Below are 17,719 nucleotides of genomic sequence, written 5' to 3'. Positions count from 1 at the left end.
TGGCCACTAGTAGCATAACAATAAAATAAGACAAGTTTTATTATCAGAATACTTTTATTATAAATATACAGTCTGTTAATATGGAATGGTACCTGACACTGCCATTCTTTCTTTAATGCTATTAGGAAAACAAAAACCCCAACAAATGGTAACTGAACTTGTGCTGCCATCATTTATGACAAATACACATATGGAAGGGGAGGAAAAATTGTAAAGATCGTCAACCAACCAATCTTTTTTGAAATACCTTAGTTGGCTCCAAAGTAATCAGGCACTTTTTAATGTTTAAGTACAGTGCCATTAAAAACTATTCATGTTGCGGGAGTGTGCAAAAACACCGGCTATACGTACATCAACATGCATACAACATAAATCAAATGTAAACATTGAAACCTGTAAGAAAATATTCATAACCTAACATAAGCTTAAATAGTCAAAGAGCAAACAGAAAAAGACTAATTTATTTTTTTAACATGCTCTTCAGACTACAAGACCCCAACCCCACCCACTCAGTGGCGTTTCATCCAACATAAAACATGCAAGAATCTTCAAAATAATAATGTAAAAAATCAATCAACTGGCACCCAGTGAGTTGCTGCGACATGCTTGAGCCAAAACATCGTCAGCGAGACAAAATGGCTTCAAGTGGAAAGACCAAATGGAAACGGCACGTGTGTTTTAAAAGTGGCTATCACGATTAGCACAGAAAAATGTCACTTTAGTTCAAGAGGATTAGTGTTGGACGAGGAAAAACAAATGTCATAATAAAGTTTAGTTTTTGTTTTTAAAAGAAAAAACTAATTGTTAATAATTCATTTTTAGACGCACTATAATTACAAGAGGGGAAAACCCTCAATGCTCCGAGAATAAACTTGTAATAATACGAGTAGAAAAGATTAATTTGCTTTTTATGATTAAGGAAAAAAGGTTATGGTAAATCTCACAATAGTGTATTACGGCATTCTTGTAGTGTTAGCTATTTTAGCTCATTGTTTCACGTAAAATTTCAACTTTTTTTCAACATTTTTGAAAATGTTCATCTTGTGAATTGCAAAAATACTCTAAAAAATGGCAAAACATTCCAACTTTTACTTCCTAAAATTAGGACAACTCTGTTTTAGAATTTCCCTCGTGAAAGTATGACAGCTTCTTTCTGTTAATATACAACTTCTGCCATCTATATTTTCTACATTGTTAAGTCTATCTCATTTACAAATTTGTCTCATAATATCACTTTATTCTTATCGTGTCACATTCTTTCGCATAACCTGGTAACTTTAAAATTTTCTTTTAGCAATCCAACTTTATTCCCAGCACAGCTACCGTCGCTACGCTCACTCAATAAATAAAAAGTGAAACAATGGAAAGTCATCCATATTTCTCCCCCATGTAGAATGATCAGACTGCAAATATGATTGAAAGAAAAAAATTAAAGTGTCACTATGACACACACTTGTAGTGTATGCGGAGGTTTAGAGTGTTGAATTATACAGTATCAGCTTTGGCGCAACAACAATATGGCAACCGCTACATAGCAAGAAACAAACAGCACCGAGTCATCATGAAGCCGTCAGTAGTAGTCGTTGCTTCCACTACTCATTGGTGGGGGAGGTGATTAGTGTAGAACTGTAGACGTGTGCAAATTTGAACCCGAAACGGATGATTTCAAAAGGAAAAGACCAAAAATAACCATCTCATTTTGAAAATGAATACCACGGGGGTGGGGGGGAAGAAGAGATTTTTGTTTGGTGGCGTGCTGTGAGAATTTCCATGCCGCTGCCAAGGTATCTCTTTAAAGCAAAGTGAAGCCAGCGATAACCGCGGGCCGCTTCCTTAAGGCACGTTCGTGTCAGAAAAGCCGGTTAATAGTACACTTCGTATTGTCGAGCTAACTAACGAAGCACAACTTGCGATAAATCTACATATATAATGCGAAGACTCGCGAGAACATTTTTGATTTTATTTTTTTTTTTAAATCTGAAAATATCTGTCTGGACAGAACTAGAGTACGATTTGAATTTGAAGCTAGCAGACTTATAGTTCGGATGCTCGTTCCGGCGCCTCGATGCATAGCATCGTCAATAAGCGGAACCGACTTAGCTTAAATTAATTTCTTGCTCTTAATGTTTCTTTCTGAATGATGGATGAGAAGGGTGGGGCTGCGAGGCAGTGCGTCGTCACAAGTCTCTTTCTTGTTTGACTGGGAAGAAATGATTTGCAATCGTCAGCGCGACTGTAAGAATGGGATCGGAAACATTCTGAGCGCAGATGTTGGCAAAGAAAAAAATATCGTTTTTGCGGGTGGACTCTCTTCAACTCTGCTGAGCCAGGACCAGAGCACCGGCCTGGGACAGAACGGGGCTCGGGTGGCCTTTTGAGACGTCCACGTCACGTTTTTCCACATTGGCTATCATCTGGCCGCACAAGTTCTCCATTTTATCCGCCAAAGCGTTCCCATCCTCCTTGACGTCCTCGTTCAGCATCTCGACATTTCCTACCTGTTTGGTTATGGACTCTGACTTGCGGTTACTCATATCCATTAGCGCCGCTTCGCCTTCTTTCTTAACCGATACGATCCTCTGGCTTTCCGTCTCGGAGCCCGACGGAACTTTGCCAAACTTGATCCCGTTCAGATCCTCGTCCAGTTTCACTTGGAATGGCGGCAGGCCGAGCAGGAAAGCCCTGATCCTGCTGGGGGAGCTCAGGTCTGCCGGCTCTTCCTGGCTTTTGGCTCCAAGTTCCTGGCCTCCGCCTCCGGTGGACCCCGACGTGGGGCGCCCGTGGCCATCGCCCATGCTAAAGTCTGCGGGGCGCTCCGAGCAGTCGGCTTTGACTCTTTTGAGAGACGGCTCGTACTCTGTTCCGTTAGTGGTCGATCGAGTGAGCTCGGCCGGGTCCGCGTCGGGTCTCTTGAGCGTAAAGCGTTTGCTGAGGTTGAGGGGCAGGGCCTGCTCCGGCGGTGGCGTGAAGGGCGTGCAAGGCGCCTTGGTGCTCAAGTCCTGGGAAAGCACCTCGGACAGCCGGCGGGAGAAGGTTTGAAACTGACTCGAACCCAGACGAGTCCTCATCAGTTGTCGTACTTGGACACTACAGTCCAGGTCCAAAGGCAGGACCCGGAGAGGGGGAAGAGGATGGCGGTTCCTGGCCTCTCGGACACTCCCCCTCTGGGCGTCCTCGCCTACATTGCACCCCGAGCACATGCTGTGGTGCTGATGAATCGGGCGGGCCGGCGGCGGAAGCAACTGGTCTCCGCTCGGAAGAGGCGTGTCCGGGTTTCCGCGTTTGGGTTGCAAGGTGTAGATAGTCATGTGCGGCTGACTCGGTTCTTGGGGCGTCAGGGCCGGGCTCTCTGTGACCCTCTGGAAGCCCACGCAGTTCCTCAGTACGTCCAGGGGACACAGACCTTTGATGGGGCTAAACCCTCCCAGCGACCCGCCCACAAAGTGGCGAGGCAGGCCGGAGAGGAGGACGGCTGCGGACTCCCCGGCCCGATCCTCGGGCTCCTTTGGCTTGGGTGGAAAGGGGAGGAAAGGGGTGGACATGGGGGACGGGTCCGTGGCGAGGGGCATGTTCACAGGGAGGAGGGCTGGCTGCGACACCTAGAGAGAAGATAGAAGGGAGATGGTCAGCATCTTGTGGGGAAAGTGACAGAATTTTGAGAACCGAATCGGAATCGCGAGTGCAGCTCGTACCTGCGGCGCGCTGTTGCTTGGCGTCAGTCCGTTGGCGCTTGGGGCTAGCAGAAGAGGCGTGGGAGACTCCGCTTTGACTCTGGCTTGTTGCTGAGCCAGCAGTTTGGCCTCGGCCATCAGCGTGGCCTTGTTGCGCTTGCCGGGCGGACGGCCTCGCCCCCGCTTCACCACCACCGCGGTGCCCTCGCCGGCGCCGGGGGCGGTCATCTGCGCAGACAGGAAGAAAGTCCACACGGAAAGGTGGTGTGAATAGCTTCCATCGGCTCACAACTTCATACGCTGTGTGTTCTTCTTACGTCTGCCATCTTGGCTTTGACTTTGGGTCCGGGTTTTCTTCCCCTCGGGAGCGGCTTCCTCCCTCGGATGCCTCTGGGCTTCACGGCCAGGCTGCACTGTGGGATTTTGAGTTCCAGGCCTCCAGCTATCAGGTGCTCTTCGTACGGGAGCATCAGCCTGAGACAAAAAGGCGCATTTCCATATGCAACAGCCGCTCGAGCGGGAAAAAAAGCGCTCAAGTCGGACCTTTCGTAGTGTCTCCTGGTGCAGGTGGCGGCGCTGGTGCTGCCGGGACATCCGCCCAACTCGTTGTAAACCACCTTCCACATGCGCTCCGACGTCACCTGAGACATCAAGCCGTTGTTGGTATCACTCGAAACAGCACATCGTGAACAAAAAGATGGAACGAGAAGACAAAACTGCTTCTGTCACCTTTTCGTAGCCTCCTAGACGTCTGACCACCGAGTACATGAGGAAGAGGTCGACTGAGGGGGGGGGGGGGGGATAATTATTATGAATCATACCCCACCTATTAAGCTGAGCTCAGACGTGAGGCCAACTCACTTTTCTTGAAGCCGAGATTGGGCACTTTGTGGATGGGAGAGCCTTGACGCTCCATGAAGGTGAAGAGCTCGTCCAGGAACAGTTGCTCTTCGGGGTGCGGGAGCCAGCCGTCATCGCCGCCCACCTCCACGCTGCCCATCACGTTCTCCTAAAAAAAAAAAAATGCCAGGAGTTTGTCATAGAGCACAAGCAGAAAAAGCATGCCAAGTGGGATTTACATGAGATGTCGAACAATGGTTATTTTACATACCGCTAGAGGGCGCCCACGAATCGCTTTTTTTTTTTTTTTTTTAGACTTTATTGCTTTGAGTCTATTTTTGTGATGCTATTGATGTTCATGGTTAACTGCTGTAGCATTTATAGAAAAATGCCCCTCATAGAAGTGTATACAAAAAAAACTTGCAGTTCTTGGTCTTTTTAGTGCATATATAAATCAAAAACAAAACTGGGCAAGAATCCAGTTTAATCTCTTAATGGCTTTTGTTTGTATCAAGGCAACTTCAGTCAGTTTTTTTAGGGGGCTGAAAAGTAGGCAAAAAAGTATTTTTCAAAAAAGGGGAGGGGAGAAGACTTGGCCGATGCAATTGTTATCTGTCTGATCTACAGAAAGAATCAAACCTTCATCTTCTCAATCCAGGATTCCGACTGGCCGGATGTTGGAGTGTCTCTGCCGTCGCGGCCTCGTCTCTTGCGAGGTCGTCCTCGGAGGCTAAGAGACGGACATCCTGCATGCCCCCCAAAAAATAAAATCATGTATGATACTCAAACGGCTGAGTGACTTTTTTTTTTGCGGAGGTGCTTACGGAAGTTCCAGGAGAAGCTGACGCTGCTTTCCAGCGTGGGGTGGTTGAAGGTGTCCCTGCAGTACATCAAGCGGGTGCTAGGCGACACCCTGACGCCACCCAAGGCTAGAAGGTGGACGTCCTGCAACGTTGGGCCCCGGGCGCCGTCCTGAATGCGCCTCTGCAGCGAACGGTAGCGGCAGTACTGTGGGTAGCTGAGGACTTTGACGCTTTGGCACTCAGCTGCGCCATCTAGGGGACAAAAAAAAGTCCAGAGTGGGCTTCCCGTTTCTCGCAGAGGCCGCTGACATAGAAAAATTGATTTCTTACTTTCACTCTTGTCCTTTAGTGGCTTGTGGTCGGTTGCGTTGCCGTCGGTGTCGCTCTCCTGCGGCGGTTTGTGGACCCCGTCGGGGGTGCCGTGGGGCGCCGCCTTCGCTCTGCCGCTCCACGCCGGCGGCTCGGCGCACGACCAGCGCACCAGATCCTCCACCCGCAACACGATCTTTCGGGACACGGCCAGGACCTCGTCCTACACAAAGGTGCAGCAATTCAATTTTGAACTTCAACAGCATTTTGAAAACCAGAACAACTTGAAAAGAACCAGAAAAATGATGACTTCACGTCTTTCTCAGTCAATTGTGGAGGCGGACAAAAAAAAAAAAAATCCTGCATGATACATTTATCAACTCCCAGCTGTGTTACAAATGCTTGCAGCGGCTGCCCCCATACCCCCAGCAGTTCTGCGACATTAAAGGTTGGGCTTTATTTTGAGAATCAGTCACACCGGCAAGCCATTCTTAAAGGTCGTGTGTGAATAAAGAGCACGTCAAGAGGCGGTGACGGTCCAGATGCTTTGCAGTGGATGTCCATTTGCAAGCCCATCTGCACCCCCCTCCCCACAATATCACACCTTCACACCCACATTCGTGCCCCCCACAGTAGCCAGGTGTGAGGTGGTTAACACAGCAGGCAGGAAGTTATTCTAATAATTTTAAAAAAGCATTTAAGTTTATTTGGCGAGCGGGGCTGATTTATAGGCCGACGCCACAGCCTCCACTGCGGCGCATTATTGCGCAAGAGCTTTGTTTCTGCTGAGAGCGAGGTGAGGCGGAAGCTGCCGCTTGTAATTCAAACAATGGCGAGTGAGCCAGCGACTCGCTACGGCTGAAATGGAAAAGGCTTGAGGAGTCTCTCAGCCAGAAAAGTAGATTGGGGGTGAGGGAGAGACGAGCGTTCTCATAAAAGGCAAACTCAAAGGTGGAAATTGTTTGGATTGTTCTCAAAACACCTTTGGAGGCCACGTTCTTGTCACAAGGTTATTAATAGACGTTGTTGATGCATTCCACTGATGACGTTCCACTCACTAGCCGGCGTACAGGAATGCCATTTCCAAATCTGCCTCACGTTCTGACATATGTTTGTTGTGTTGTTGTGTGTGAGTGTCCTTGCCACTATTTGCACAACAAAACCCGTCACACAAAATCTTTGAGCAGATTCAACATTTTGTTCAAGTCACTCATCGTCGTTTCCCTACCTCCCCGTGCTCTCGGGTTCGACCCTTTGGCGTGTCTTCCGGCAGGAAGTAGAGTCTGGCGCTGGCCAGGAGGTGGCGCTGCACCTGGTCTTCCCACAACAAGGTCACCTGTACATGATATTATCAATTTGCTTAGAGGATTTACAAACAAAGATGATTTAAAACAAATAAAACCGACACAAGGGTCATGTGATTTGAATTCCGCCTCACCTCAGCAATGCACGCGGGCTCATCGGCCCCGCAGCGAACAAAGTAAAACTCGCCCAGCCGCCACACCTGCATGGGGCCGTCGCCTTGGCTTTTGCTGCCGACCGACTTATAGAAGGCATAGCTGCCTCTCTGGCAGGAAGGAGCACCCAACCACTACGGGAAGAAGATGAAGTGAGCACGGGTATGCAAATGATGACACAGATCTTCAGCATTCAAATCAATTACATATTTCAACTTTAGAAAGCATCATATGACTGTCAGTCATTTTCAAAATACACAAATCACCATGAATCCTGCACACATGTCAAAGAAAACACAAAAATGACAAGTATGCTATCTGGCTAACCGTGTGTTATATTTCTCCACATTTCTCACGTTGCTGCGGTGTTGAAACATGGCAAGAAGCTGATACAAAAAAAAAAGAAAAGCGTTAAAAATTAACCCCTGCGTGTGTGTAGCACGTCTGCGGCTCCTGACTGTAAATAGTGTCTGCGTGGAAATGTCCGACAATGTCATGAGGTTCTTTCCAAATGACTCACCCGCAGCCTATTTAGAAAAAAAAATGACGCATTAGACGCTGTGACGTGAATGGTTGGAGGAATAATTCTTTTCCGGTTAGGATATTTTTTAATAAGTGCCTCGCCGGGTGAGGGCAAAATCATGCAGAAAATTGAAGTGAAAGCATGCGAGGATTTGTCTAATAAATAAATACAAAATATGAAGCCACAGCTTTCTTACAATAAGGAAATTTGAGGTGCACCACTGTATATGGAAGCGACGAAAATAAAAAAAAATTATGCCCGCAGGAGGTTTTATTACTCGGGCTTTTTTTTTTTTTTTTACAAATTTTCAGAAATCTGCCTACTGAAAACGTTGCTCCCCAATCTGAACACCAGGGGTCGTTGTTTTGCTGTTGCAGAGAATTAGTGATGTGTGCGAGGGTCAGTATTTTTTATTTATTTATCTTTTTTTAAATCACAGACAGGGCCCAATAATAAATATGGAAGCTAAGGAAATGAGTCTCTCCTGCTTTTGAATGCATCACGTGATTCCGATTCGGAGCTGAAGGCATTAAAAAAAAAAAGAATAAAAAAAGACTTAGAGCAGCTTTAGGTGAAACACAATACGCAGCCTCCCAGCTGCCTGCCTGCCAGCAGCAAACGACAGCAAATATTTCACAGATGATCTTTCTGGGTGACAAGCTTGAAAAGGCGCATTGAAAATATTGTCTGCACACATATTTTAATGATTGAATGATGCATTAGTCATTGAGTGGAGCTGCTTTTTCCACAGAACTCCTTTTAAACCTTCATGTTATGTATCACACACATAAAATAAATATCAATGGAAAAAAATACATTTTATATTCCAGTTATGTGAAATACGTCTTTTTGAGATGAGCTAATCAATGCGGCGTGTGTGTGGGTGGGTGGGGTCGCCTGTGCAGCCGCTCATTATTTACTCCGACTAAAAAAGGTCGGACTTGAAGATTCACCCCCCCAAAAAAGAAAAAAGCGCTTATTCTGCATTTCCTGCAACGCATGCGTGTACATTACAACAACCAGTCGTTCCCGTTTGGCACATCGTTGTCATGTCTGCCTCATTACTTCCCTGCTTGCCCAAATACAGAATATGCTCAAATTCCCACTCTTGTGCTGATCAACCACAATAAGGCCCCCTTAAAAAAAAAAAAAAGGCACCACGGCGTGCACCCCCTCCCCCACCGCATACCCACCCTTCCTCCTCTTTCCCTCCCCCACCCGCCACAAATCTGCAGACAAACTGCAGCAGGCACAGTATGAATTTATAAATGAATTTAAAAAAAAAAGTCAGAGCAGAACATAAAAATTTGGAGGAAGTTAAAAAAAAAAAAAGTGGTGACGTGGTGCCTCAGATAGCATTGGGAGGAAAAGGAAGCCATACATGACAGAGGCCCAGAGGGAAAACTACAAAAAAAAAAAAACTCTCAAACCACAACAAAGTCTTCTTCTTTTTCAGTCTTAACGTGATATCAATCTCCCCCGACGTCTCCCCCCAAAAAAGAAAAAGAAAAGGCGAGGCCAACGGTGGACGGCAAACATACGTAAGCAGCTGAAATTACAGAAGCGAGAATAAAAATACGTGTGGGAAGACTGCAGTGATATTATAATGACAGAGAAAGCAGGCGTCCAATAAAAAAAAAAAAAAAAGGTACTAACACAGAGGAATCAAAATGTTTGAAAGTAGAACTGACCATTTCTCTTTGAGGCATAATATTGCCTAAATTCTGAAAAGGAATGTGGAACTGTAGGTTATAAATAGATATGAAAGGCTACAGGAAACAGATTATGTGAACATTGATTTCACCCAGCACTTACATTTACATAAGCATATTTACTTGACAAAATGGAGGCCCTACAAGACGAACAGTGAATAGGATTAATGCCAGGTTATTTTATCTGATCATATAGGAAAAACTAAATATATACTCAAATAAACAAATATTATTCTTTAGTTATTAAGGATGATGAACTTGAAACTAAAAGTATTTTTTAATATCAATTTAAATTAGCCATAATGTTACAGTGACTTGATATTAAATTTTAGGAGTAAAACCTCAACCTGATTTTTGATGAACATTACTTACTGTATTTTTTAAAAGCCTGTAAAAAGTTTGAGACTGGCAGAAAGATTTGTTTGCTATGCGAATACAGAAAAGGCTGCGCTACAATAATCGAATATTTTACAAGCTGATGATATCTTCATCATTTTTAACATGAACCGCTTTTGAATCATTTTATCAGTCCAAAAGCAAGAACAGAGCTCCCCTTGACTTTTGCAGCCACCAGGGCACCAGAATGTACATTCTCCTTGTCTTTAACGTAATTACAGTGAAGCCATGTGATGAATAGCAACATGAGAGTATGATAAACATGCTATTATCCATTACAAGGATTTCATGCAGCACTCTCCAATTTTTCTGGACTTTTTTTTTTTCTCTTCCCCCTTCCCTCTCCTCCAGGGCTTGAGGGGAGGTGGCTAAAAACGAACAGTGCTCAACTCAGCCTAGTGGTGGAAATGAGGAAGGAAAATAAAAGCCACATAATATAATCTGAGAGGCCAGTCTCAAAATGTGAACACACACACACACACACACACAGAGTTTGAGATGGAAACCCTTAATCTGCTTGCGTCAGTGCTCGTGATATTTTCTGGGAAATAAAATGCACAGACATTTTTGCTAACAGTTTTGAGAATGCTCCCTTTTTGGGTATTAATGACAGAATGCACTATAATATAAGATACATTATAAAACAAGAAGAGAAAGAAAGATTAGAGGATTGACCTTGGCTATTTCCTGTTATTCAACAACACAGCGACGCAAAACAGCAATGAGAATTTTGACATTTTTTCAAAATTAATATCAGATAGTAATATTAAATGCACTCGTTGAACGTTTGTGTTGAAATAAATTGATTTCATGTGCTCTCTCTGTGAATATTAAGTGTAACTTAAAATGGGAAAAAAAAAATCATATTTCTGCCTCAATATTAGCATTCCTCCTTAAACTGTGGTAATTACAGCCGAGACAAAATGTCGGTGCTTAATAATATTATTACGATCCCTGTTTAACAGAAACGAAACAGTCCAGCCTCGCCCTGGTCGACCTTGTCCAACATTTTTTTATTCAAAAATAATATCTAGTTTATTTTTAATTATAACGATAGCTGGTTTGCGGCTAGGCTAACCTAGCTAGCTGGCTAAGATTGAAAAAAGAGGAGGAGGAGGAGGAGGAGGAGGGGGGGTTCGCTTTAAAAGTTTCCTGTTTTTTCTTCAATTTTAAACGATAAATGTTATTTTATTCCGGTAATATGTGCTTCGCCGTGGGTGGGTGAGAGGTGGTCGGTTGGCATAGTCAAGAAACCGGGGGGACTAATGTCGAAACGACCACACAAAGAAATTAATCATTAAACACGACGGAAAATATCAAGAAATTATTACAGGCGGATTTTGAACGTGCTGCCATTGGGGGGGTGGTCAGGCTCCAGTTTGCTGTCGAACGTTTGAGAGCCGGGGAGAAAATAAATATCGAAATATTAGAATATTATTTTCACATATGCCACGTTTGAGGAGGGGGTGTAATAAAAGTTGGAATTGTGAGTCACAGCAACTCTATGTGTGTGTGTGTGGGAAGGGAAGGGGGGGGGCAATCAATGCGATATGGTCAAACTATATGAAATAAAACTCCAAATCCGAGGCCTAATTTGACGACGTTTAATTTAATCAAGGCAGCGAGGAGCGAGAAAATCGACTGATACGAATTGGAGCATTTAAAATGAAATCAAATATTATAAAAACTATATATATATATTTTTACCTGTATTGCATTGTGCTCCATTGCAGTCCTGCATTCCCTCTGTGAGGCCCCTCTCCGGTTACACCGCCGGGACTCGCCGTCACACAAACAAACGCACCACCGAACCAGCGCAAGAGAAAGGAAGCAAAGCAAAGCAAAAAAAATAAAAAAAATTAAACCAAAAAAAAAAAAAAAACTAAAAAATACTGCTTTTTTTCTGGGGTGTGGGGGCGAAAATACGGCTAGCTCTAGGTGTGGCTAAAGTTTGCCAACTTAAATGTTAATAACAAAAAAAAAATTCAACCGATGAGCAATCTCCTTCGATAAATCCACGTCGGTTGAGTTCCAATTTGAAAATGAAACAAATTAAATCGAGTATCCAAGTATGGAAGCCATGAAGGCGTACGCGTAGGTAATATTGTCGCCTTACATTGAGAAATTGAAAAAAATAAATAAATAGTTGAGCTGATCCCAGAGCTGCCTCTCTCCCTCTCTCTCTTTTTGTGTGTGTGTGTTTTTCAATGTTATGTGTGTTTGCCTACTGCGCATGCGGGAACCTCAACGCATGGCGATGTTTTCTAGTGGTCGTAAAGCTTGAATGCCTGCAGAAGGAAAAAAGGCATTCATCATATATATATATATATATATATATAGTGAGACAAAAAATAGGCTTTTATTTTCCTTCATGATATATATATATATTTTTTTTTAATTACAAATTTTGATTATCATTGAAATTATGTGTGTTGGTATTTCTCACTATATGGGTGTAGTTTGGGGAGGGGATTTTCGGGGGGGTTGTTGAGCATTGAATGGAGGCTGTAATGACAGCATCCATTGTTCATGTCTAGAAATATGCAGCCTGCCATTTTCTGATATCCCAGTTGAAAATGAAGGTGAACAGTTACACACAAATGTCCAAATCCAGGCGAGATTTATGACCAGAACTTTTATAAGAATGCAGTCTCTAGAAAATAAATATTTAACAAAGAGTTTAATGTTTCAAGCAGGATTTTATGTCGCAAATTCTCAAGATAGTCGTGGACTAGAATTGTGAGTTATATTAGGTCTAATAAAAGTAAATGTTATGCATTTTCTCCAAAATATATAAATATATTCTTGCATTTTTATAATCCGAAAAAAAATCCAAGACACATGATTTTAATCTCGTAACTGTACAACATTTAAAAAAAAATAGTATGAGTGTGGGTGAAATGTTTTGGATTTTAAAAAAAGCTTAACTGGCTACAGTTGTATGAAATATATACACTGACCGCTAGGGGGTAGCACTGTTGGGCTGAAAATATACTATTTATTATTCCAAAATGGATTCAAAATAGCTGGTAAATTTAATCAAGTTTGTAACATAATGAAATGGAGGAGGGGAAAAAAAGACGTTTTTTTTTTACATTATCCACCTTGCCTGTATGCCTGTACATACAATTTCTGAATTTGGAGAAAAAAAAAACAACCATGTATTTTTTTCATGTTCCAATTATTAAGTGTGGAAGTTTGCGGAAAGAATATTTAATCCATTTTGGAACCCAAAAAAATGTGGAAAAAATGAAACAGATTAACTAAAGCATTCAAAGCATTTGGGATCTTAAGATCAGGGGATGCTTTGAGAATAATTGTCAATTTGTTTGTCTATGTGGAGCCCTTTGAGACTGTTTGTGATTTATGGCTATATAAATAAACTTGACTGGACAAAGAAGACTTTGAGAATTTTGAAGGGCAAGATTAATCCAAGTCTTTTCGAATTCAGTCTGTACCATATCAACACAAAAAAAAAAAAGGTAATTAAAGAAACGGATCCATGTGCGGTGATGTCGGAGGCGTCTCATTGCTCTTCGTCGTCGCTGTCCTCACCGTCGCTGTCATCCAGCAGGCGGGACTCGCGGGCCAGCCTCAGCGCCACCGCCGTTACCATGGCGGCGCCTTTGCCGCTGCCGTCCTCCGAGAGCAGGTAGGTGACGTCGCATTCGGGGGCCAGCTGGCGCACCGTGGCCTGCAACTCGGCGCTGAAGCTACGGGTGAGTCAAATACACATGAGCAAAAGACTTTCAATTTGTTTCATGTTTGCAATTTTTTTTTTTCCGTTTGGTGGCTTACTTGGGGTGTTTGCGGTATACAGAGCCGTCCACTCCCACGGTGGTTTTCAGGCGTTCCAGGCCGCGGGCGACCCTCATGCGGTTGACGAGGGTGGCTAGCGCGGCGGCGCAGAGGCGAGCCGAGCGCGACGACACCGTGTCGCAGACCATCCGCACCACACGCACGTCCACCGGCTCCCACGCCAGACCCAAGTTGCTCAAGATTTTGTTCCCGTTCTCCAGGCCATTGAGCTCCCTGAAGACGAAAAAAAAAATGACACACTCTGAATACTTGACTGAACTACATGCAGCTATAGCTATCATACATAATCATCGTCATATTCCAGCCATTTACATATTTTTCATGCAAAAAGTTGGTTCTCCTTTCAATATTTTGAAATATTTGATGAAATACGCTAATATAAAAACATCATTTAAGTTGATTTGAAATAAAGCACTTTTTGAAATTAATTTTGGTAACTTTTGGTACTTTGTTTCAAATTGTTTTTTTTATGTGCACCTCTCTGAAATGACCACTAGAGGGAAGCAAAGTCCAATAGAGAGCAGTGGCTATGAATGCTTCTAAAGTATATTTCAAGAGAGATTTGTATGAGAAAACGAGAGGAATCAAGGACAAGCAATAATATGGTAAAAATATAATAACAAGAACTCACTCTTCTATGTGGGAGATGTACTTGGTCTGAAATCCGCCCGGCGACAGCAGCGCCTCCGATGCCTGCCCCTTGAACAGCAGCCCGTCTTTTGTCATCTTCACCAGAAGGAGGCGCACTATCTCACCCAGGTACATGCCGCTGATCATCTTCTCAAAGCTGCAGAAGAACACACATCTGTTGCGGCAGGGAACATTGCGTGATATGATTCCATACACGTACATGTGGATGCCGGGGTTTATGGACGTCTTGTCCACCTGGACGTCAAACTCGGTCTGAATGTCCGCGAGCGAACCGTTGTCGCCGAAGCCGCCCCACTCGGTGTTGATGCACATACGTCCTTGGTTGCAATCCACGCGTTTCACGTTCTTCATCTCCTCCATGTAGCACGCGTTGGTGCCCGTGCCTGGAATGCAGAGTTAACTACTTAGCGGGTCACGTGGGGTACGGCGCCGTTGTATGTTGCGTGTTCACCGATGATCATGCCGATCTCGCAGCTTTGGTCCCTGTAGCCGCAGCTCATCATAGTGCCCACGGTGTCGTTGACCATGGCGATGGAGCCCACGTCGTAATCCTGAAGGACAACGCCAGTCGGTTTTCAATCGGCGGCGCCCAACGACCGACACGACTTACCCCTTGCCGCTGAATTGCCTCTCGCAGAAGCTGCACCACATCTTGGCCCTCCACCCCCGAGCATTGGAAGCCTTTGGTCCAGCGGATCAAGATGCTCTGCGCCCCACACACACAAACAATGTCATTTCCAGATAAAAACTGAAATTGGATCGTTGGAGTGTGTGTGAGACCTTATCAATTTCCTTCTGATGGCAGGGGAAAGAAAAGGTGAAGCCCAGAGGGAGAACTTCGCCCTGCAGATTCTGCGACTTGAGAAATTCCCCCAAACAGGCGGCGATGTGGTCGAACAACTGCAAGCAGCCAATGTGAGAATTTCGATTTAAAAGCATACATAAGAAAAAAAAAATGGTATTGTTTTTGCACCTTTTCTCCAGGTCCCTCCATCATGTCTTGCGGGATGGCGCAGATCTGACTGTCCATCTTCACCATCCTCTGCTCTTCCTCCAGCACTCGCACGCGGAGCACCCGGAAGTTTGTCCCGCCCAGGTCCAAAGCCAGGAAGTCGCCTTTTTCTGTTGGGTGCAACAACTTTTGTTTGTCCAGGAATAAAATATTTTTTTGTCTCACTATATAGGACCAATGGATATTTCAGTTATCAGCCTATGTTGCTCATCCCCACTAGGGGGCGTGTTTATGTGGACTGGGGATTAACGGGAGTTTCTAGGCTTTGCAAAGAATTGCGAGTTACCCGTCCCGTCCGGCGTGGCTGTGACAAAAGTGGGCAGCATCTGGACGGCGGCCTTGTGGTGCGTGTGCCTCCCCAGGCCTCGTTTCAGCTCACGTTCCAGTCGTGCGGAAACCTGCTGCAGGACCTCCAGGGACAGCATGAATGGCTTCAGGTAGGTTTGAACCTGAGGAATGGCAAGGAGGATTTTTTTTTTTGCTAGCTAGTACTCAGAACCAAGGAAAAGTCCAGTAGGAAGTCTAATCCTACCTTCTAGTTTGTTACATGGCCATAACTGGAAAGAATAACGAGGGAATAAAAAGGCGAGGTGGGGGCGGGGGGCCATGTCCAAAAGGCTGGCATGCGGAGGGTAGTGTCATTTGGGCAGGAAAGCAAAGACGCTTACGATCCCCTCGAGAACGCAGCAACACTTCCTGTTTTCCTGTCTACCCATAAAGCTGTAAAGATTCCCGGTGTGGTTGTACAAGTGTGCACACCCTCTTCCAACATGTAAGGCATCTGGCTTTGTTCTCAATTAAAATCATATTCAAAAGCATGATAAAATGAGGAGGGGAAAAAAAAGTATTCACAGAAATATTTGTAATAAAGCTGTAACAAAGTATTGAATAATTGAAGTGGATGCACACGCCTTGTTTCCCTTTTGCAATAAAACGCTCTTAAGCAAACGCACAGGTCTGTAAAAGGTATAAAAGTAGTGCTTGTGTCCATTGCAACACCGGAGTGTTTTCATCACATCCTGCTTCTGTTGGATTTCCTCGGTAGAAGCAGGTGTCATGATCACAGCGGCCATTTGTGGAAGTACGAAGCTAAACGGCGCTCGTTTGTCGTCATTTGCCAGTAATTTTCCAACAGGCATGTCAGCGCATGCCTCCTTTCGCCATTTGCATGTCGTCGTAATGGAGCCTTGCGCTCTCCGCTGAACCTGTTGCTACTTGACTTCATTCCTCCATCATGACTCAAAACAGCCGAGAACAGCCAGATGAAGGTGTAATTGAGGAAACTACACCCAATTCAAAATATTAGTGGTAAAGCTAATACAAGCGCAGGTTGTATTTTTATTTTCACTCACGGAGGCAGCACTTCATTGCCATGTCACGGAATTCCACCTTTGTTAATAATAATAATGAATTTTATTTATAATGCACTTTACATTTGAAGGCAAATCTCAAAGTGCTACAGGAAATATATGTAAAATTACAGCAGTAACCCTTGTTAATGTCGCCGACACATATGGCGGACCCAATTGAGGTGCATACAGAAAAGGTCTAAGCTAAGTTCGATGACAACTGCAAATGGTAATGTGTTTGTGCAACATTACGAGCCAAGCTTAACATGCACCTTACTGAGCGTGTCCAGGGGGATGCCGTCAACGTGGATGGTGCAGATGTCGGCGTTCATTCTCGCTTGTCTTTGTGATTCTGTTACTCACCTGCACAGAAAAGAAACAAATAAATAAAAACAAAAGCAATTGTTCATTTCATAAGTCGAAATGTTTTCAAAGCATATGGTAGGCATTCAACTCAAATATAAAGTTGATGTGGGTGTGGCTGTAACAGATGATTTTGGGGGTTCACCGTAACATGAATAGAAACTATGCTACAATGTCAACAGTGATTAAAATTGAGTCAGAAGATGCTTGTTTTCCGGGTGTGGTGTACTTTTAACACAGCTCTGATAACAAAAGCCACAAATCAAATATCAAAGTGCCTCGTCCTTACCCGGCTGACTGTTCAAGCAGGCTGGAATCACCAAAACTGGTTTCTGTTCAGGAATGAAACAAAAACCAAAAATAAGATGTTAATTAGCCCAGAATAGACTGAATAGATAGGTATGTCAGTGAGCTGCAGTTGAAATTCAAATAAGCCAACAGCAACAGTCAATCAGGTAGAACAAGTTTGAGATCGTGTGAACTAAGAAGCGCCACTTCCTACAGGAAGCGGTAAATCAGTAAATCAAGCGTACAAAGACGACGACATCACTCACCTGCTGCTTTCTCTTCCACACTGAGCGAGCTCAGCCATCAACTTCCAAGCCCGAGCGAAAAAAAAAAAAAAAAAGAGGAAGAACAAATGCAAGCAGGCACATGAAGGGGGCAGCATTGATTTAGATGGAAGTGAAAATTGTGACAGATAAAACACAACTGTGTCTCAATGCGTCGCACGCACACACTTGAGGAGGAAACGCAAAAGCTCCGACCTGATGAAATAACAAAAAATAATCATGAGCAGTGTGCATGTGAGATG

At 44.2% G+C, this 17,719-nt stretch overlaps 2 protein-coding genes across 5 annotated transcripts; both read right to left on the bottom strand.

Moving 5' to 3' along the window:
• Positions 1–35: 35 nt before the first annotated feature.
• Positions 36–11,916, bottom strand: zgc:77151 (uncharacterized protein LOC337153 homolog). Of its 2 annotated transcripts, none has more exons than XM_061298495.1 (12): positions 11,419–11,916; positions 7,062–7,214; positions 6,852–6,959; positions 5,645–5,846; positions 5,336–5,566; positions 5,151–5,257; positions 4,533–4,680; positions 4,401–4,453; positions 4,215–4,312; positions 3,989–4,145; positions 3,693–3,899; positions 36–3,599 (listed from the first exon to the last, which is right to left on the bottom strand). In XM_061298495.1, exons 1-12 carry the CDS (start codon positions 11,437–11,439, stop codon positions 2,313–2,315), a joined length of 2,772 nt encoding a protein of 923 aa, XP_061154479.1. In that variant the 5' UTR covers positions 11,440–11,916; the 3' UTR covers positions 36–2,312. The 2 variants fall into 2 exon arrangements, with proteins under 2 accessions (XP_061154479.1, XP_061154481.1); XM_061298497.1 differs by lacking the exon at positions 11,419–11,916 and adding an exon at positions 7,408–7,600.
• Positions 11,917–12,374: 458 nt separating this feature from the next.
• Positions 12,375–17,604, bottom strand: LOC133167675 (hexokinase-2-like). Of its 3 annotated transcripts, XM_061298508.1 has the most exons (12): positions 17,460–17,604; positions 17,195–17,237; positions 16,815–16,905; positions 15,480–15,642; positions 15,155–15,303; positions 14,962–15,081; positions 14,792–14,887; positions 14,633–14,732; positions 14,381–14,564; positions 14,162–14,317; positions 13,510–13,743; positions 12,375–13,424 (listed from the first exon to the last, which is right to left on the bottom strand). In XM_061298508.1, the coding sequence occupies exons 3-12, from the start codon at positions 16,872–16,874 to the stop codon at positions 13,238–13,240; spliced, it is 1,449 nt and encodes a 482-aa protein (XP_061154492.1). In that variant the 5' UTR covers positions 16,875–16,905; positions 17,195–17,237; positions 17,460–17,604; the 3' UTR covers positions 12,375–13,237. The 3 variants fall into 3 exon arrangements, with proteins under 3 accessions (XP_061154492.1, XP_061154493.1, XP_061154491.1); XM_061298509.1 differs by lacking the exon at positions 17,460–17,604 and having other exon boundaries at positions 16,820–16,905; positions 17,195–17,445; XM_061298507.1 differs by lacking the exon at positions 17,460–17,604 and having other exon boundaries at positions 17,195–17,444.
• Between the last annotated feature and the right edge of the window lie 115 nt (positions 17,605–17,719).

This window comes from Syngnathus typhle, linkage group LG15, assembly GCF_033458585.1.
Source record: "Syngnathus typhle isolate RoL2023-S1 ecotype Sweden linkage group LG15, RoL_Styp_1.0, whole genome shotgun sequence".
Taxonomy (NCBI): Eukaryota; Metazoa; Chordata; class Actinopteri; order Syngnathiformes; family Syngnathidae; genus Syngnathus; species Syngnathus typhle.
Note: the sequence above shows the minus strand (reverse complement) of the source record. Positions and strands in the feature narration are given on the sequence as shown.